We start from the raw sequence: 22,167 nt of genomic DNA, 5'->3' as shown, positions 1-22,167 counted from the left end.
ACACTAAAGGGTGGATGGTGGGTGTTTTTCCACCTCAAAAGGAGGACTTCAAACATATCTCCAAATATGAAAATTGGATTTCTGTCCATATCTCCGCTTTACGCTTGATCAGGAACAAGGGATTATACAATTAGAATATCCAGTAATAATGAGTCGTTACCAAATAAGTCAATATTTCATTTCAGACGGTGGAAATGGGAGTCAATAGTCGGACCATATATACATGCAACGGTATACTTTTTATTCTGAATCGTAATGTCAAAAATAATAAAATTACCACATTCATCAAATTACAATGATTAGTATATTTAATATTTTTTAATGATATAACAATGCAACGACTTTTTTCCTGTGTGTGAGCAAAAATGGCAATCTAAACCCCATTTATGGGATCCATGCCTTTTCTTACAATAAAATATACAGCTGGTGCAGCTACCTTTGTATTGTTCAGTGATAAACAATACCAGCTCGGGTTAACAACAACTAGATATAAACGCTATGAGCTTGATACTCTGGAATATCGTACGGCACTTCCGCTAACTAGAGAAAATCACTCGATGTATGATACAACGGAAAGTTATTTTACAGTATATCATAAATAATTAGATAGCTTAATAACTGATTACTCGTGTTGCTGTCCAGGGCTAGAATGACACTCTAATTACCTGGTATACACGTGTACATCTTGTGGTCACATTGCGTTGTGCTCGTGCCAAGTACTTTTCTCACCATCATCATCATCATCATCATCATCATCATCATCATCATTTCTTTATTTCCTCCAAATAATGAAGAGTAATTACAATGACAAATATTGTAAATTTAGGTGAAAATTAAAGAAAAAAGTGCAAGAATATATGTATATAAATATTGAACAATGAATGTGAATAACCAATCCATCAATAATGGAGATTTCTAGCAGAACACATCAAACATTAGATAGGAGATGGCCTTTACTGAAAAGTCATATTGTAGGCCTTTTCAGAAAACATTAGACAATCTTTAATAAAAAATGTAAACAAAGATGAATCGTCATAAAATGATTCATAAATGTCCTCACTGGGGGCACCCAACAGAGACGCTATCTGGACATCTCTGTCCGCCTGGTCAAATGATACATACACATTAACTGGATATTTGTCCACAAAACTGGTAAAAAGATTATCTCGCAGAGACGTTAATATGGGCTCTTTGCAGTCAAGTAAACAATGGGCGACTGCGTCTTCAAAAGTGCCTTTACATCGAGCACATAAAAGTTCACAAGTAGGAGGGGCAATCCACATTTTTGCCATAGTTTTACATGTCCTGTTAAAATTTGGATGGCGTTTAGAAAATGACCAGATTACTGCAGGAACCATATCAGGATGAAGAATTTTGAATCTATGAAATTCTAACGAGCTGTTTATACGTAAACGCCAGTCATCAGATTCTTTACACAGAAGGACATTCTTTACAAGATATTTCCAGCCAAGTTTGGATGGAAATTTCCCAGAATTAAGAAAATCAAGTAAGATGCCTCGGAAGTTGTATTTGTGCAAAGCATCCCAAACTTCGTTGATGAAACCTTTCTTAGCGTTATTTACCCCAAGATGTTTTTGATGTAAACGCAACAAAAAGAGTTGCTTTGAAGTACAAGTTGTTTTGATATTACACAAAGCCCCGAAAAAACGAAGCTGACATTGCTCTACGTAAAGATGTATAGAAGATAAACCTAACATTCCCAATGCTACACCAGACCTAGTACGAAGTGGGAAATTTTGTATTAATTTTGCACATAAATGATGGACTGATTCTAGGCGATGCCAATCAGAGTTGGAGAGAGAGTTCCAGAGCTCACAACCAAACATACCTCTAGGGAGTACAACAGACAAATATAGATGGACTCCAGTCAAGGGATTGATACTAGGACCAAATAAATTACAATTTAGTAGAACAAAACACTGACCTCGTAGTTTGTGGATAACATCGTCAACATCAGGCCGACCTGATTTAAATTTATTCAAATTAATACCCACGTGTTTAACATTTGTGCTTTCATTAACAACATTGTCACCTAGATACCAAGTACGATACGATTGTGAGCGAACATTGCTACTTTCATTGAAGACAATAACTACTGATTTGGAGGCATTATATTTAAATCTCCATTTACAACTATACTTGTAGCAAATATCTATAAGCATATCTAAATTGTGTTTGGTAAGTGAAAGAAGACAAATATCATCTGCTTGCGTAGGGCACGTGACATTAACATCAGATATAGCTAGCGAGTATACAGAACTACAAAGATCATTCAATAAATCGTTGATATAAACAGAGTAGAGCCAAGGGGAGATAATACTGCCCTGACGTGTTCCCTGGCTTATCTCGAACACTTCAGACACAAAGTTTTGATACATAACAACACTATACCTATCCTTGTGTAAAGACATAATCATACTAACAATTTTTCTGTCAAAACCCAAATGTGATAGTTTTAAAAACAGACCGTCGAGCCAGACACAATCAAAGGCTTTAGACGCGTCTAAAAAAGAAGTGAACAATTTACTATCATGTTCAGAAGCGTACGCAATTGTTTCTTGCACGATATATGAAGTCATAGAGCTGCTAGCTTGTTTTTGAAAACCATGCTGTAATGAATTTATATGAAAAAGGTTCATGGACTCTAATCTTTTCAAGAGTAGTTTTTCATACACTTTTAGAATAACGGGTAGAAGAGAAATCGCTCTGTAGCTATTTGGGTCATTCTTTGGCTTATTATGACCTTTATATAACGTGCAAATCAAACCATGTTTGAGTGACACAGGTACATATTCAAACCTTATGAAAGCATTAAATAATGTACAAAGACATACATAGAGTGAAGTGCAAGCATACTTTAGGTGTTCGTATACAATAGAGTCAATGCCAGGAGCTTTTCCAAGAGGAAGACTTTTACAGGTAAGGTTAACTTCATCCACTGTAAAAGTTATTTCGGAAGAGCTTGTTGCTGGAGCATCATGGCTTAGGAATTCTGCCAACTCGGATTCGACAGACGACTTAAAGTCATTGTCAAAGAGGCGGTCAGTGTAGTGGGAGTAAATACCGGAGAAATACTCCCCCCAGTGTAACGCTAACGCAGCAGGGTCTCTGACAGTCTGGTTCCCAAACATTACTTCAGCTCCCGCTGAACCACGAGATCCACCACCAGCACGAGATCTCACCAAAGACCAAAACGACTTTTGATTTATATCCGCCGCTTCTTCGATGTCGGAATTCAGAGTAATAAGATGGTTCTCTGATAACTGGCGGCGTTTACGCCGGAACTTACGTTTCGCGTCCTTGTATAAGCAAAAGGACTGGGAGTTAGGATCACGAGGACGACCTTCGTCATCCCAAATGCACCTCAACCGCCACATATCGCGATGTAACTCCTTCAGCTCTCCTTTCCAATAGGGTTTCAAGAATTTATTAAACTTCCTCTTTTGGAGAGACGATAAGGCTGTGTCATGAATACCTTTAGTCAATAGGTCTGTATAACTGTCGATGTCTGAAATATTGTTTAACCGAAAACTGATGAGATTGGACTGCGTTATAAACTGATGAAGGTTATCGTGATAGACTTCAGTACCTGAAGAAGTGCCATCTGAAGGCCACTTGAAAACACTGCGTTCAATCTGAGGAGATTTTACGGCCGATGCGGTGGGAAAAAGAATATCACAGAAAATTGGTCTGTGACTGGATACGTCCAAATAAGGTTGGTCGCCGATATAACAGTTTGATATGAGGTCAGTTTTTGATGAATCGATTATCACATGATCAATAAGAGATGAAATGCCGTGATCAGAGTGTACATAGGTATATAACGGTCCAGAGCAAAAGAAGGAAGTAGTCAGAGCACTCAACTGATATCGGTCTAAACATCGTTGGAGACGGAGACCTCGATAATTTTGATAGTTTGGTATGCGAGGGCCACTGAGGCGAGCGTTAAAATCTCCCATGATGATGACAGAGCCTTGTAGGGAAAACGAGGCACACAAAGAATCTAACTTGTCAACGTAGTCGTTAAAAATATCTGAACCGTATCTCGTGTTAGGTATATACACTTGTATAAGATGCCAAACGCTAGAATTAGAGACCAGCTTCAAGATAACGATATGATCGTCATCTGAGTCAACGACAGTCACACGACTCGAGATGTTCTTTTTCCACAAAAAGGCAACACCACCCTTTCTGGTTTTATGATCAGATAGAGCGTGCGTCGAGAAGTCACAAACTGCGAAATACAAGTAGTTTGGATGTATACTGTTAAGCAGGTGAGCATTTTCGTCAAATAACCAGTGTTCGGAGATTCCACAGATGTCGACATCTTGCTTCTGCAGGGCATCATGAAGGTAGGAGGCTGACGACATGATACCGGTCACATTCCAGGTCATCAGACGTAGAGAAGCCATGAAAAGGACAACTACTCGCAGAAATATCGAAAGATCGCTACTGTTCATCAACAGGTTCAACGTTATTACCGTTCCCATAATATTTGTTATACGAATACCATTTCCTGCAGCGAATACCTTTGGGCCAGAAACGATCTACCTTGATTTTACCAACATCGGACGAAAGAATATTTACACGACTAGAGACGGAATCAGAGTTCCTGCTTTTGAGGATACGGACGAAAGTAGCAGCCACGTTCCTTTGCTCGAGATAAGAACGGATATCATCGGCTGTACAACCGGAGGACATACCACTCAGAAACAGACGTGTGGTCTTTCTCCTAGAAACAGCAACAAAACCGCTAGCATTGTCATCACTCCGTGAATATGAATCCTTAGACAGAATAAGCTTAGGCTGGGGAGCATGATTATCCGGCGCAGTACGTTGATTTCTAGTAACGGTATGCTTATCGGACTGAATTTCCTTAGAGTGTTTTGGAATAATAGTGACAAGTTGATCAGACGGACCAGCGGGGACTGGTGGCACAGACAAAATATCAGCAGAACACACCTTTGCATAGGAGTAGGACGAAGATGATGGACAAGCAGGTGGTTGAGGTGCCGATATAGAAGGGGACGAATCAGGCGAATGTGAAGATAAGTTCACGCCTAGTTTGATAGGAGGCGACGAGGAATATTGGCCATGCATATCAGGGTGATACGTAAGTTGAGAGGTCTTGTGAACAATGGATTTCAGGCCAGATAGTTCTTTGCCTATTTCCTGTCCAAAATCGCGAATAATGGAATCCGTTCTCAAGCGAGACTCCGCCATAGAGTTCACAAAGAGTTCCTCGGAGCTCTGGAGGCTGGAGCGAACCGACTCCTCAAGTGTACTGACTTGGGATAAAATGTTGGACCGAAATTTGTCAATAGACACCATTTTCGAAGAAAGTAGGTGAATACGGTCATTGAAATTCTTTGGTGGGGAACCATTCGAGATTTCATTGACGAAGATTTTGTCGACTGTATCACACGACATTTTAAGTTCTCGTTTAATGTCAGCAACATCTGATTTAAGTTTAGAGTTATCTTCCTTTATCAGTCTAATACTGTCTCTTATTTCATGAACGTTCTTCACAAGTTTAGCAATCTCCAGCAGTATCGACTCGATATCGAGCGAAGGAGCGTGTGCGACGTTAACTTGTTGGGAATCGGGAGGATTCCGTGATTTAAGGGAAACTGCATCACTTAAACAAACATCTGTGTCCCCAGCTATGAACTGTTCGAGTTGATAGCAATCGCGGGCGTACTTACATTCAGCAGTACTTTTTGTGGTAGACTTTCTTGTCACTAGCCTTCCAATAGGACAGCCATGTATCTTACTTGCACGGTCGTATAAATCTGAACGGTACCATTGCAGCTTCGATTCAGACATGTTAGTTATTTTCAATAGTTTGGTCACATATGCATCTTTTGGAAGGGAATTCAAAACTGAGAAGTCAATGTCACTGTTACCTAAGCCATTAGCATCAGGTGTCAGATCTGATAGCGTTGCATCAACAGACCCGAAAGAGTCATTAGAAAACAATTGGCTCGAATCCATAGTAACGTATACGTAAAACAGCACAGTTCATGTATACTCAAAGTTCACCCCTGTATGCAAATAATGATAATAATAATAAATATAGGCTCTATGAACGAAAATCACACGAACTGAATTTCATCTACAACACTCATTTTGTTTAAAACAGGTAATGGCTTTTATCACCTGATCAATTATTCGAATAGTATTAAGTATACCTATTTCATAGGATATATCTCTATTTCCGGAGATACGAAGCTATTTAAGGTCAAGCCTTCTCGTATACTTTAACAAGAACATGAAGATATTGAAATCGAGAAATATACCTATTTATCTTGTAACCGGCGCTGCCTTTGTTGGAATGCTCTAGTCACATATATTTTTACTGTATTCGGCAGTGACGGAAAAACAAGCGCGTGTATCAATTCAAAAGAAATGCTCCCTAGATGTACAGTTGTGGCAACACACAACACACCAAAACCTTCCTGTGCGCATCGTGTGCATACATGATTTTGTGCTGTTTGGTAAAAATGGTTGGTTAATATTACAGATTGAAAACTAAACGGAAAATTCGTGAAGTTATAACTAAATTGCGATCACAGGAACATTAAAATTGATCGATGATTATAAAAACACTATTTGATTCGACAATTTTCGAATAACACTGGACTTGCATGAATTAGTGTTATCCTATATAGTTTTAGTGGTGATTAAGTAGTGCCTCGGGCAACAAAAGTTTACCTGTATACGGGTATATATGTGACAGGTCCGGATCCATACTGGTTGGGTCGCCCGTGTAACAAACTCAACACTTAACAGTAACCTGAGATTATATTTTTTGTTGACGAAATTATTGAAAAATGAGAGTAATACAGAAGTAATGAAAATAAAATTTCCTCTCGGACGATATGGTATTCCTTGCTGTGACAAAGAGACGTCCATTTAACATTTATCTCACTAATCATTGTGTATCTGATAAACCTATAAATCCAGACTCTCTCTCTCTCTCTCTCTCTCTCTCTCTCTCTCTCTCTCTCTCTCTCTCTCTCTCTCTCTCTCTCTCTCTCTCTCTCTCTCTCTCTCTCTCTCTCTCTTCATTTCCATATAAGATAGTTTAATAATAAATGGCGTAAATTGCCCTATCGATCTATTGCTTGTATCTATGATGTATTTTCAAGAAAAGTACGGTGATGAAATGTGAAAACTTATGTCCAATTATTTTGTAAATAGATATTTGAGAAGAAATATGTTTAAATCAAATGGTTGTTTTATTAACTTTTTATTCGAAACTGGATCTATACTGACTTTCTTCCACTATCCGAGATATCTAGCTGTATTAGCCGAAAAAACAAATAATTGTCCCGATCGTCAATTTCTCGAGGTTACGTTATATATGTCTGTACAAACCAGTCTGAATGACATAACCCGACATTCATTATAAGGGACACTGGCTCATACAGCATATCGACAGTATGCAATTTACGACAGTTAATTACAAAATTAAATAAACGTATTAGCAGACGGACCTTTGTGGAATTGCACATTTCCTGTAGATCCTCAAGATTGTTTATAAATAAACTCAGCAGACCGTAGCGGACATGCTATCGCCACATTCATAAAAGCGACTAGGAAAGGGGATAAGGAGAGCACTATTTTCGGGAGCTTTGCTCACGTGGCAGCCCGCGCTTGATTGCAAAGTCACACTTGACTTCTTCACGAAGGCATGTTCTGATCTCGCTTTTGTATTCTATATATACAACAGGAAAAAACTTAAACGCGGTGTTTCAAATCTATTCACTTCAAAATACACGGATTTAAGAATACCAACGAAATCAGACATTGAAGTAATGTCGGGCATCACATCTTGTAAATTGTGAAATTAAAGTTCGATCCCTACCTCCACTTACATGATTTTATTTAATATTTTTACCTGATATCCTTTGTGTATCACGGTATAGGTAACGTATATTGAACGTATGTAAAACAGATCCGCTGCACCAGTACCCAATAGCTTCAAAATCTCACACTATTTCATTTTTTTTCGTAAAAATATTGCTACGTAAAATAACCAAATGGTTATTATAAACAAAAAAACTCTCTCGGTAAGTTTGGTTTTATAAGCTGCATTAAATTTTAAGTGAAACATCACCACGTATGTAAATGAGTGTACACCCACACAGACGACTTCACGAAACCCGTATAAGAAAAACACTAAAGGGTGGATGGTGGGTGTTTTTCCACCTCAAAAGGAGGACTTCAAACATATCTCCAAATATGAAAATTGGATTTCTGTCCATATCTCCGCTTTACGCTTGATCAGGAACAAGGGATTATACAATTAGAATATCCAGTAATAATGAGTCGTTACCAAATAAGTCAATATTTCATTTCAGACGGTGGAAATGGGAGTCAATAGTCGGACCATATATACATGCAAGGGTATACTTTTTATTCTGAATCGTAATGTCAAAAATAATAAAATTACCACATTCATCAAATTACAATGATTAGTATATTTAATATTTTTTAATGATATAACAATGCAACGACTTTTTTCCTGTGTGTGAGCAAAAATGGCAATCTAAACCCCATTTATGGGATCCATGCCTTTTCTTACAATAAAATATACAGCTGGTGCAGCTACCTTTGTATTGTTCAGTGATAAACAATACCAGCTCGGGTTAACAACAACTAGATATAAACGCTATGAGCTTGATACTCTGGAATATCGTACGGCACTTCCGCTAACTAGAGAAAATCACTCGATGTATGATACAACGGAAAGTTATTTTACAGTATATCATAAATAATTAGATAGCTTAATAACTGATTACTCGTGTTGCTGTCCAGGGCTAGAATGACACTCTAATTACCTGGTATACACGTGTACATCTTGTGGTCACATTGCGTTGTGCTCGTGCCAAGTACTTTTCTCACCTTCATCATCATCATCATCATCATCATCATCATCATCATCATCATCATCATTTTTTTATTTCCTCCAAATAATGAAGAGTAATTACAATGACAAATATTGTAAATTTAGGTGAAAATTAAAGAAAAAAGTGCAAGAATATATGTATATAAATATTGAACAATGAATGTGAATAACCAATCCATCAATAATGGAGATTTCTAGCAGAACACATCAAACATTAGATAGGAGATGGCCTTTACTGAAAAGTCATATTGTAGGCCTTTTCAGAAAACATTAGACAATCTTTAATAAAAAATGTAAACAAAGATGAATCGTCATAAAATGATTCATAAATGTCCTCACTGGGGGCACCCAACAGAGACGCTATCTGGACATCTCTGTCCGCCTGGTCAAATGATACATACACATTAACTGGATATTTGTCCACAAAACTGGTAAAAAGATTATCTCGCAGAGACGTTAATATGGGCTCTTTGCAGTCAAGTAAACAATGGGCGACTGCGTCTTCAAAAGTGCCTTTACATCGAGCACATAAAAGTTCACAAGTAGGAGGGGCAATCCACATTTTTGCCATAGTTTTACATGTCCTGTTAAAATTTGGATGGCGTTTAGAAAATGACCAGATTACTGCAGGAACCATATCAGGATGAAGAATTTTGAATCTATGAAATTCTAACGAGCTGTTTATACGTAAACGCCAGTCATCAGATTCTTTACACAGAAGGACATTCTTTACAAGATATTTCCAGCCAAGTTTGGATGGAAATTTCCCAGAATTAAGAAAATCAAGTAAGATGCCTCGGAAGTTGTATTTGTGCAAAGCATCCCAAACTTCGTTGATGAAACCTTTCTTAGCGTTATTTACCCCAAGATGTTTTTGATGTAAACGCAACAAAAAGAGTTGCTTTGAAGTACAAGTTGTTTTGATATTACACAAAGCCCCGAAAAAACGAAGCTGACATTGCTCTACGTAAAGATGTATAGAAGATAAACCTAACATTCCCAATGCTACACCAGACCTAGTACGAAGTGGGAAATTTTGTATTAATTTTGCACATAAATGATGGACTGATTCTAGGCGATGCCAATCAGAGTTGGAGAGAGAGTTCCAGAGCTCACAACCAAACATACCTCTAGGGAGTACAACAGACAAATATAGATGGACTCCAGTCAAGGGATTGATACTAGGACCAAATAAATTACAATTTAGTAGAACAAAACACTGACCTCGTAGTTTGTGGATAACATCGTCAACATCAGGCCGACCTGATTTAAATTTATTCAAATTAATACCCACGTGTTTAACATTTGTGCTTTCATTAACAACATTGTCACCTAGATACCAAGTACGATACGATTGTGAGCGAACATTGCTACTTTCATTGAAGACAATAACTACTGATTTGGAGGCATTATATTTAAATCTCCATTTACAACTATACTTGTAGCAAATATCTATAAGCATATCTAAATTGTGTTTGGTAAGTGAAAGAAGACAAATATCATCTGCTTGCGTAGGGCACGTGACATTAACATCAGATATAGCTAGCGAGTATACAGAACTACAAAGATCATTCAATAAATCGTTGATATAAACAGAGTAGAGCCAAGGGGAGATAATACTGCCCTGACGTGTTCCCTGGCTTATCTCGAACACTTCAGACACAAAGTTTTGATACATAACAACACTATACCTATCCTTGTGTAAAGACATAATCATACTAACAATTTTTCTGTCAAAACCCAAATGTGATAGTTTTAAAAACAGACCGTCGAGCCAGACACAATCAAAGGCTTTAGACGCGTCTAAAAAAGAAGTGAACAATTTACTATCATGTTCAGAAGCGTACGCAATTGTTTCTTGCACGATATATGAAGTCATAGAGCTGCTAGCTTGTTTTTGAAAACCATGCTGTAATGAATTTATATGAAAAAGGTTCATGGACTCTAATCTTTTCAAGAGTAGTTTTTCATACACTTTTAGAATAACGGGTAGAAGAGAAATCGCTCTGTAGCTATTTGGGTCATTCTTTGGCTTATTATGACCTTTATATAACGTGCAAATCAAACCATGTTTGAGTGACACAGGTACATATTCAAACCTTATGAAAGCATTAAATAATGTACAAAGACATACATAGAGTGAAGTGCAAGCATACTTTAGGTGTTCGTATACAATAGAGTCAATGCCAGGAGCTTTTCCAAGAGGAAGACTTTTACAGGTAAGGTTAACTTCATCCACTGTAAAAGTTATTTCGGAAGAGCTTGTTGCTGGAGCATCATGGCTTAGGAATTCTGCCAACTCGGATTCGACAGACGACTTAAAGTCATTGTCAAAGAGGCGGTCAGTGTAGTGGGAGTAAATACCGGAGAAATACTCGCCCCAGTGCAACGCTAACGCAGCAGGGTCTCTGACAGTCTGGTTCCCAAACATTACTTCAGCTCCCGCTGAACCACGAGATCCACCACCAGCACGAGATCTCACCAAAGACCAAAACGACTTTTGATTTATATCCGCCGCTTCTTCGATGTCGGAATTCAGAGTAATAAGATGGTTCTCTGATAACTGGCGGCGTTTACGCCGGAACTTACGTTTCGCGTCCTTGTATAAACAAAAGGACTGGGAGTTAGGATCACGAGGACGACCTTCGTCATCCCAAATGCACCTCAACCGCCACATATCGCGATGTAACTCCTTCAGCTCTCCTTTCCAATAGGGTTTCAAGAATTTATTAAACTTCCTCTTTTGGAGAGACGATAAGGCTGTGTCATGAATACCTTTAGTCAATAGGTCTGTATAACTGTCGATGTCTGAAATATTGTTTAACCGAAAACTGATGAGATTGGACTGCGTTATAAACTGATGAAGGTTATCGTGATAGACTTCAGTACCTGAAGAAGTGCCATCTGAAGGCCACTTGAAAACACTGCGTTCAATCTGAGGAGATTTTACGGCCGATGCGGTGGGAAAAAGAATATCACAGAAAATTGGTCTGTGACTGGATACGTCCAAATAAGGTTGGTCGCCGATATAACAGTTTGATATGAGGTCAGTTTTTGATGAATCGATTATCACATGATCAATAAGAGATGAAATGCCGTCATCAGAGTGTACATAGGTATATAACGGTCCAGAGCAAAAGAAGGAAGTAGTCAGAGCACTCAACTGATATCGGTCTAAACATCGTTGGAGACGGAGACCTCGATAATTTTGATAGTTTGGTATGCGAGGGCCACTGAGGCGAGCGTTAAAATCTCCCATGATGATGACAGAGCCTTGTAGGGAAAACGAGGCACACAAAGAATCTAACTTGTCAACGTAGTCGTTAAAAATATCTGAACCGTATCTCGTGTTAGGTATATACACTTGTATAAGATGCCAAACGCTAGAATTAGAGACCAGCTTCAAGATAACGATATGATCGTCATCTGAGTCAACGACAGTCACACGACTCGAGATGTTCTTTTTCCACAAAAAGGCAACACCACCCTTTCTGGTTTTATGATCAGATAGAGCGTGCGTCGAGAAGTCACAAACTGCGAAATACAAGTAGTTTGGATGTATACTGTTAAGCAGGTGAGCATTTTCGTCAAATAACCAGTGTTCGGAGATTCCACAGATGTCGACATCTTGCTTCTGCAGGGCATCATGAAGGTAGGAGGCTGACGACATGATACCGGTCACATTCCAGGTCATCAGACGTAGAGAAGCCATGAAAAGGACAACTACTCGCAGAAATATCGAAAGATCGCTACTGTTCATCAACAGGTTCAACGTTATTACCGTTCCCATAATATTTGTTATACGAATACCATTTCCTGCAGCGAATACCTTTGGGCCAGAAACGATCTACCTTGATTTTACCAACATCGGACGAAAGAATATTTACACGACTAGAGACGGAATCAGAGTTCCTGCTTTTGAGGATACGGACGAAAGTAGCAGCCACGTTCCTTTGCTCGAGATAAGAACGGATATCATCGGCTGTACAACCGGAGGACATACCACTCAGAAACAGACGTGTGGTCTTTCTCCTAGAAACAGCAACAAAACCGCTAGCATTGTCATCACTCCGTGAATATGAATCCTTAGACAGAATAAGCTTAGGCTGGGGAGCATGATTATCCGGCGCAGTACGTTGATTTCTAGTAACGGTATGCTTATCGGACTGAATTTCCTTAGAGTGTTTTGGAATAATAGTGACAAGTTGATCAGACGGACCAGCGGGGACTGGTGGCACAGACAAAATATCAGCAGAACACACCTTTGCATAGGAGTAGGACGAAGATGATGGACAAGCAGGTGGTTGAGGTGCCGATATAGAAGGGGACGAATCAGGCGAATGTGAAGATAAGTTCACGCCTAGTTTGATAGGAGGCGACGAGGAATATTGGCCATGCATATCAGGGTGATACGTAAGTTGAGAGGTCTTGTGAACAATGGATTTCAGGCCAGATAGTTCTTTGCCTATTTCCTGTCCAAAATCGCGAATAATGGAATCCGTTCTCAAGCGAGACTCCGCCATAGAGTTCACAAAGAGTTCCTCGGAGCTCTGGAGGCTGGAGCGAACCGACTCCTCAAGTGTACTGACTTGGGATAAAATGTTGGACCGAAATTTGTCAATAGACACCATTTTCGAAGAAAGTAGGTGAATACGGTCATTGAAATTCTTTGGTGGGGAACCATTCGAGATTTCATTGACGAAGATTTTGTCGACTGTATCACACGACATTTTAAGTTCTCGTTTAATGTCAGCAACATCTGATTTAAGTTTAGAGTTATCTTCCTTTATCAGTCTAATACTGTCTCTTATTTCATGAACGTTCTTCACAAGTTTAGCAATCTCCAGCAGTATCGACTCGATATCGAGCGAAGGAGCGTGTGCGACTTAACTTGTTGGGAATCGGGAGGATTCCGTGATTTAAGGGAAACTGCATCACTTAAACAAACATCTGTGTCCCCAGCTATGAACTGTTCGAGTTGATAGCAATCGCGGGCGTACTTACATTCAGCAGTACTTTTTGTGGTAGACTTTCTTGTCACTAGCCTTCCAATAGGACAGCCATGTATCTTACTTGCACGGTCGTATAAATCTGAACGGTACCATTGCAGCTTCGATTCAGACATGTTAGTTATTTTCAATAGTTTGGTCACATATGCATCTTTTGGAAGGGAATTCAAAACTGAGAAGTCAATGTCACTGTTACCTAAGCCATTAGCTGTGGCACGCGTACTTATCCATATTGAATTATTGGAAATCACTCGCTAAACTTTATCCTGCAAAGTTTGATATTTACTCCTCCGGAGAGTACATCTTTTTATTGTTCAAATTTCTTGTTTTATTGAATTCAAGTTTGGATTATGATTATATTGACCTCTTAGTATCATTTGCAATAATTTAGGGCATACCGCGTCGCGCATACGCGGATTTCTCGCTCACAGCGAACGACTTTTGTGCTATAGATTACATAGCGGTATTTCTAAAAAATATTAATATATCGTTTTGTAGATAAAATTTACAAAATGCATGCCTTTGAAGAGGACCAGCGACGTTTATGGTTAACGTTAATGAGAGAATGATTATATTGACACATTGGCATCATATGCAGCTATTGAGGACATGACGCGTCGCGCATGCGCTGATTTCTCGCTCCAGGTGAACGATTTTTTTTACAATAGATTACATAGCGGTATTTCAGAAAAAAAACCATTAAGATATCGTTGTGTAGATAAAAAATTCAAAATGTAACCCCTGTTCAGGACCAGCGACGTTTTTAAATGTGGAAGTGTAGAATTGGAGGTAAATGACAAGCAATAATTTCTTGTTAAATCGACTGAAAATGGAAAAAAATGCATATCATGTCCTTCCAGTGAAAATTTTTATAGGGGGAATCCAGAAGTAACGTGGGAGGGTATCGCTGTTGAAGTGATGGAAATGTATACTGGATTTTGTTGTTTGTTTTGTTTTGTCACACCTTACAGAATCTGATATTTTAAAAAAATGTTAATTTTAAAGGCGAAGAGGATAGAGAACAATGATGTATTCATTTATTTAAGGGATTTTACGGTGTTTTAACGGACGGGTGATGACGATGATGATGGCCATGATGATGATGATGATGATGATGATGAAGTGTGTGTATTTGGAAAAACATAAAATAAATAAACAGACACGCGCTCGCGCGCTTGCGCTTGCTTCAGTGAAGCCAAGAATCAAGCAGTTCAAATTGTGTATCGTCGTGATCGACCCCCTCTCGAGTTAAGGCAGAGACTAATCTACATATTACTGATTTCCTTATATAAAAATAAATAAATAGAACCAATTAAACATTCTTATTTCTATAAAAAGAACAAACTCGGCGCTATATTCGTAAAGGCATTGTTTGTTATATAATATTGTAAAGATAATATAAGAATCTAATAATGATGATGAATTCCCAGTGTCTGATAAACATTGAAAAACAAATTGAAAACTACGAAATATGTAGTGGGTAATGACATGAGCGCTTCCATTTATGTATATGGGTAAGAAATGGAAAAAAATGTGTTTACACCGGTTGTCGACCTTACTTATGCTAATCTCCGCCAGGGCTGCCAATTACCGGAAATACGTCATAAAACCGGAAACACGTCATATTGCTTATGACGTCAGATGTTGATATCACGTGTCTTTTCATATCAACGGGAAACACGACTGGGTTCGGTCACGTTAGTTTTCGCTCCCGAATTTTTGTGTGATTTCTCGAGTTTTACGTACAACAACCTATCAACTTTTGTCACAGATTTAAGTTATCAGGTAAGAGAGCTGTTTATACACTTTTTGAACATTATTCCTTTGAAATGTTGTCATAAAATTCCTTTTATGAGAAACTGACTTAGTTTCCTCCGAAAAAAATGGCGACTGGAGGGAGGTTTTTAAATATTAATTGATAACTAATTAAAGATGTACAAAATATAAACTCCAATTCGTTTCAAGACATCAATATAGTACACAATCTAGGAAAAGCACAAGTATCAGCCTCAGAACTGGTCTGGTCATTAAATGGATTAAAATTGATTAATGATTTATCCCTGGTCAATTCTCAACATTTTTGTGACTATCGTTAGGGGAATAGAATCCTCTATAAAGGTCATAAATCCTGTGTCATTCATATTCTTAAGCAGCCGTGTACCAGATTTGCGATTTTAGTATTCATTTTGGTTTAGATTCAAGGTCATATCATGGACTAGATACGTACCAGTAAAAGACAATGGCAACCAAACCGGCAAGATGACCAACAACCGTTTGGATGCATTCAGATTCGCTTGACCAATCTGCCTGACGCTTCGGTAAGTGTAGAAAACAAAAAACTCTCATTTAAGTTCCGTTTTCCATTAAAATGGCTCCAAATGGGATATGTGATTCAGGTAACATCTTGCTTAATCTTCTCTTCTTTTCCATTTTTTTTTATTTCAATCATGATAGTATCCGACAGAGCCAATGGTAACACTGGCAGAATGTAACAGGGTACAAAGGTAAAATGTCAGGTAACAGGTCACACTGGTAGAATGTCAGATAACAGGTCACACTGGTACAATGTCAGGTAACAAGGCACACTGATAGAATGTCAGGTAACAGGTCACACTGGTACAATGTCAGGTAACAGGTCACACTGGTACAATGTCAGATAACAGGTCACACTGGTAGAATGTCAGGTAACAAGGCACACTGATAGAATGTCAGGTAACAGGTCACACTGGTACAATGTCAGGAAACAGGTCACACTGGTACAATGTCAGGTAACAGGTCACACTGGTAGAATGTCAGGAAACTGGTCACACCAGTAGAATGTCAGATAACAGGTCACACTGGTAGGATATCAGGTAACTGGTCACACCAGTAGAATGTCAGATAACAGGTCACAGTGAAAGAATGTCAGGTAACAGGTCACACTGGTAGAATGTCAGGTAACAGGTCACACACAGGTAGGATCACAGGTACAACGAAATAACATACATGAACTCCAGTGAAGCATATGGTTAGTATGAAAATTAGTTTAATTTGTTGCCAATGTCTTAATAAAACAGCACTCTCCTTTTTTATGAAAAGAAGGTTTTTAAAATTAATAACATCAGGAGTCCCCAAACCTTGAGTAACAATGTATTCGCCTTTTCGTCTCGTTTTATTTCATATCTGTGCATACGGCGGATTAAGCTCGCTCACTTAATTTTCATATCCGCCATCTTGTTTTTTATGTTCTATAAATGTATAGCGGGAGAACAGAGGACGGGTGCATTCTTAAAACTAACGGGACCGGGCTCATTTTCACTGGTCATTTTTTACACCCGACACCGTTCCGTATGCATTGATAGCAGGAAACAGTTAATTTGCATTTTTCCTGAAATTATTTGTCATGTTTGAGATATACAGGTATAGCAGATTGGTTATGAAAAATACATCATTACATGTATATAAATCTATAAACTACACAACAATTACATTAACAGTAGAGAGATGAAATTTGTGTAAAAACAATTTCCTCTGATTTCTGACATTTGATTGTCATGGTTACCTACTGAAAATTTACTAAAAATGCAAAAATACTGCAAATTCCAACCTAACACTACAACTTTCTAGAAGAAATTTAATTCTAAACACCTATCTTACAATCAACAACACTGTCATGGTAACAAAGTACTTACATTTCAGCAAATTCCAACTCGAAAATTCTTCATAACATGACCACATGTAAACACTATGAAAATTTCACTTCCTGTAAAGCTTGTTTTTGGTGCGTAGACACAGATTCGAGACTGCCCAAATAGTAATCTCCAACACAAAGCTAAAATATTATCCTGAAAAAAATGAAACCCCACATTGTCCACTTAAATATGACAGGACCAATTTTAGCAAGGATTTTTTTCTTTTCATTTTTAATTAAAATCTTTATAATGGGGAAATCTAATGAGCAAAAAAATCACCCATGGCCACACCGAGAAACTGTGAACTGCTACCATTGATATTAAAAAAATCATTATGTTATTTTTTCGAGGTTCCCATGAGAATCACAAAACTGAAGCGATAAGCGCTAAATAATAGTTGTCGTCATGTTACAAAATGGCATGATATCACCGCTTTCGATGACTTCCTATGACATTACTGGGTTGTGTTAGACATCATTATTAAAAAAAAAGAAAAAAACAAACAAAAACAAAAACACAAATCTCGGCGCTGCGCTCGCAAAGACATCGTTTGTATATAATATCTTACAAATAATCGAAGAATGATGATGATGATTTCTCAAGAAAACACTGATTTGATAAAAAAAAAAAAAAAACCCAACGAAACATAACGTGATGTGGAAAAACAGGGCTTCTATATATATAGAAAAAATGAAAAAAAATACTTTTAGATCGGTTGTCGACCTTACTTATGCTACTCTCCGCCAGGGCTATCAATTACCGGATATACGTCACAAAACCGGAAATACGTCACGTTGCTTATGACGTCATCTGTTGATATCACGTGTCTTCTCATATCAACGGGAAACACGACTGGGTTCGGTCACGTTAGTTTTCGCTCCCGCATTTTTGTGTTATTTCTCGAGTTCTACGTTCAACAACTTCTCAACTTTTGTCACAGATATAACTTATAAGGTGAGTGACCTGTTTATACACTTTTTGAACATTTTCCCTTTGAAATGTTGCCAAGAAATTTCTTTTTGTGAGAAATTTACTTGGTTTCCTCCGAAAAAAATGGCGACTGGAGGGAGGGGTTATTTTAGCAGGATCATTGTTTTAAATACTTTTCGATAAGTTATTAAACATGTACAAGATTTCAATTCCAATTCTTTTCAAGACATAAATGTACTACACCAATTAGGAAAAGTACAGGTATTAGCCTCAGAACTGGTCTGATCGTTAAATTGATCAAAATTGATTAACGACCGATCCCTGACCCTGGTCAATTTTCAACATATTTGTGACTACCATTTGGGGAATAAAATTTCTATAAGAGTCATTAATCCTGTGTCATTTATATTCTTTAACAGCGATATACCAGATTTGTTAGGTGTTATTTCAGTGGTTTACAACAAATGACGGTTTGCGATGTTATTATTGATTTTGGTTTAGATTGAAGGTCATATTATGGACCAGATACGTACCAAGAAAAGACAATGGCAACCAAACCGGTCAAATGACCACCAACCATTGGAGTGTATTCAGATTCGCTTGACCAGTCTGACTGACACTTCGGTAAGTGTATAAAACGGAAAACTCTCATTTAAGTTCCGTGTTAAGTCAAAATGGATCTAAATGGGATATGTGATTCATGTTACATTTTACATAATCTTCTCTTCTTTTCCATTTTTTATTAGAATCATGATAGTCACCGACGGGTGGTCATTTATAATCAGAGCCAATGGTCAGACCCAAAGACAGAATTGGACAGGACAGGAACAGCCAGACAGGTACGTATGTGAATTATTGCTTTACTTGATTTGGAGCTGTTAATTAATTCACAAAACTACAATTATTGAGAAATATAAATTATTTTGTATGAGACTGAAATTACTGGATTTAAAATTTAAGATCAAATTTGATTATCTTAAACTGCTTACATTTCTTATATACATTGTAGGTCGCAGTAATATTATGTGATGTACATGTAATTTATAGATATGAACAAATTGTTTCATTATTTTGTGTATGTCGTATCCTTATTACTGTCAGTTCTTAAACTTTTCAGGTATTTGTTAGCACTAGATGTATAGTGTTAGCAGAAGACAAGGGATATTTTTGACCGTCAATTGTGTGTTATCGATATATTTTTCCTTAACCGTCAAATTAACATATATTTGCTATATGGTCTACAACAAATGCTTATCTGTGATTTTAATTAATTTTGTTTAGATTCAAAATCATCAGATTGACCAGTTACGTACCAAGAAAAGACAGTGGCGACCAAACTGCCCAGCTGATTATCAACCAATAGAGCGTGGTCAGCTCCGCTTGACCAGACTACCTAACTCTTCGGTGAGTATTTGCATTTATACACCTAAGAATCCTAGCTGGACTCTATGTGATGATGAGGGGGAGAGCGCTCTATTTTAAAAGACACTCCCATGTTGTTTGAGTTAGTAAGTTCCAGGCAAAGGCAGTGCGAACAAAAGAGAATATCTGTACTGTTCAGTTTTACTTGGCGAAATGATTCTAGTGTTTCTTACCGATGATGTTACAATGTTGGGTGCTTCGCGGTTCTCCTATATTTGGTCTTGATTATATGTGTTTTGTTTGTTGTTGTTTTTAATGTAACTATTCAGATGGCCTTGCTGGTATCTAACCCTTCTACAATTTTTACAGAAAATTGTTAGACATGTAGTCTTCTTGTTTGGAGTTTGGTAAAACATTTTTGGAAATGGAACCTAGATCTACTTGCATCAGACCATATCACTTTAAACTTAACCTAAAGGGAGTTTATCATTTATTTCTGTATTATTTATCTTTTTATCATTAGAAAAATGACAACTGCCAGCGGAAGGTGATTACCAGAGATAGCCAGCGGTCATCGCTAAATCCGAGACCTACAAAAGTCTTAGACGACAAAATGAATTGTTTAAAAGCAAAACTGGACGAGACAACAACAACGAAAGAGGTAAATTGCAAAACTTGAAGCTGTAATTTATATATTTGCAAAGCTGCAATTGTCGATACAGTCAAATTATTTTATTATAATATTCTGAAATTTAATCAATGATAATTTGATACATGTATAAGAAATATACTTGTCTCGATTTTCTAAATAAAGACGGACTGACTTGCAAATTATCATTAGAATCACAATTATTCGTTAATTGATTAATTAACTTCCAGGATTCGAAGGTACAGACGTGTTCAGGGAAATCGCTACCAAAAGCTGCTACAACTCAGCATTCTGGGTTCTTGGAGGTAAATTCATGTAGATATTTTTCCTTTTCATTTCTCATGAAACATTGTTCGAAGTCAGGAAAGAGCAGACAGATTCAGGCCATTTTTTAAAAATGTTTTCTTTGAATTGTTTCACCTCGGAAAATGATGTCCATTACTCCATGGTCTTCCGACTCTCTGAGATTTTTTTGTTCATATTTTAAGCAGTAATTAGCGGCATATTTTTGAGTTATTGAACACGTGACAATTACACTTACAGTTTTTTTTTTTTTTTTTTTTGCAATTTCATTTAATGACATTAGAGAGAAATATATAATTGATTTAATGGATAAATAATATGTTCCTATTGTTTATTTTGTAGAAGAATCGGTTTTCCCCTGAAGTTTCTATGCCAACAAAGAAAACAAAACCTTCCTGTAATACTGATGCTTCTATGGTTACCGTGACAACCAACGGACACAACTCCAGTGATACGTACAACAGTACCGTTAAGGTATTTAGATTTCTACATATTCTTGTATTTCACTTTTGTGTCACATGATAAAATCTTTTATATGTCCATTTGCGCTTTTTGTGTCTTTCGAAGTTAGTTTCCAATTTCAGCATTCTAAGTTAGACACCTCCTATTCTTCCTGTTGCTTTTGTGTGAAGTGCCCTGTTTTTTTTTTTTTTTTTTTTATATGTTTCCTTCCTCATCTTTTCTTATATTCTTCAAAGTCGAGCTCTGGTGTCCAAAGTAGCGTCCGGTCTGATATTAGACGCGGAACTGACCTTGGTCCAGACACCAGACCTGTTTGGTAAGAGTCAGAGATGGTATGAGAGATAACATCGAACATACTTGTATTAATGATATGGTAGTTGTATCTCTTTCTTTTAATTTAAATGAGTTTGTACAACACAGGGAGTTTTCTATTTTGTACAAAGTCATAAAAATACAAGTTTGTGTTTCTCTTGGTATTCATACCATGTATTTAATTTTGCAGTGAAACAGCTGATAGAAAGTCATTTACACAGATCGATTTCGACGATGGTTTGGACTGCAGTGTCGATTTTTTGGTGAGTATATTTTTTTTTCATTTCTTAGAAATTTTTCGTTTTAGAAAACCAAAGGAAAACCAAACGCGAAGATATTGATTTCATTTATCTCCCATTTTAATTGTGCATTTATTCCATTCCAGGAAGATTACATTCTTGAATTAAACGAGTTCTCTAGGCAATCAAACTCATATCGGTTCAAGACTGACCACAAAACTACCAGTGACAAACAGGTCACTCCGGAAAAGATTATGACTGACCAGTGTGGTCACGTCCACGTGACATCAAACAC

At 37.5% G+C, this 22,167-nt stretch overlaps 2 protein-coding genes across 2 annotated transcripts; both read right to left on the bottom strand.

Annotated features, from left to right (window-relative positions):
* Positions 1-2,596: 2,596 nt before the first annotated feature.
* On the bottom strand, positions 2,597-4,391 carry LOC132547561 (uncharacterized). The gene is made up of 2 exons (XM_060211335.1): positions 2,878-4,391; positions 2,597-2,630 (listed from the first exon to the last, which is right to left on the bottom strand). The coding sequence occupies exons 1-2, from the start codon at positions 4,389-4,391 to the stop codon at positions 2,597-2,599; spliced, it is 1,548 nt and encodes a 515-aa protein (XP_060067318.1).
* A 6,419-nt stretch (positions 4,392-10,810) lies between these two features.
* On the bottom strand, positions 10,811-12,605 carry LOC132547560 (uncharacterized). The gene is made up of 2 exons (XM_060211333.1): positions 11,092-12,605; positions 10,811-10,844 (listed from the first exon to the last, which is right to left on the bottom strand). Exons 1-2 carry the CDS (start codon positions 12,603-12,605, stop codon positions 10,811-10,813), a joined length of 1,548 nt encoding a protein of 515 aa, XP_060067316.1.
* Positions 12,606-22,167: the final 9,562 nt, after the last annotated feature.

This window comes from Ylistrum balloti, unplaced genomic scaffold (genome assembly GCF_031769215.1).
Source record: "Ylistrum balloti isolate Yb309-2 unplaced genomic scaffold, AGI_CSIRO_Ybal_v1 Utg369962, whole genome shotgun sequence".
NCBI lineage: Eukaryota > Metazoa > Mollusca > Bivalvia > Pectinida > Pectinidae > Ylistrum > Ylistrum balloti.
Note: the sequence above shows the minus strand (reverse complement) of the source record. Positions and strands in the feature narration are given on the sequence as shown.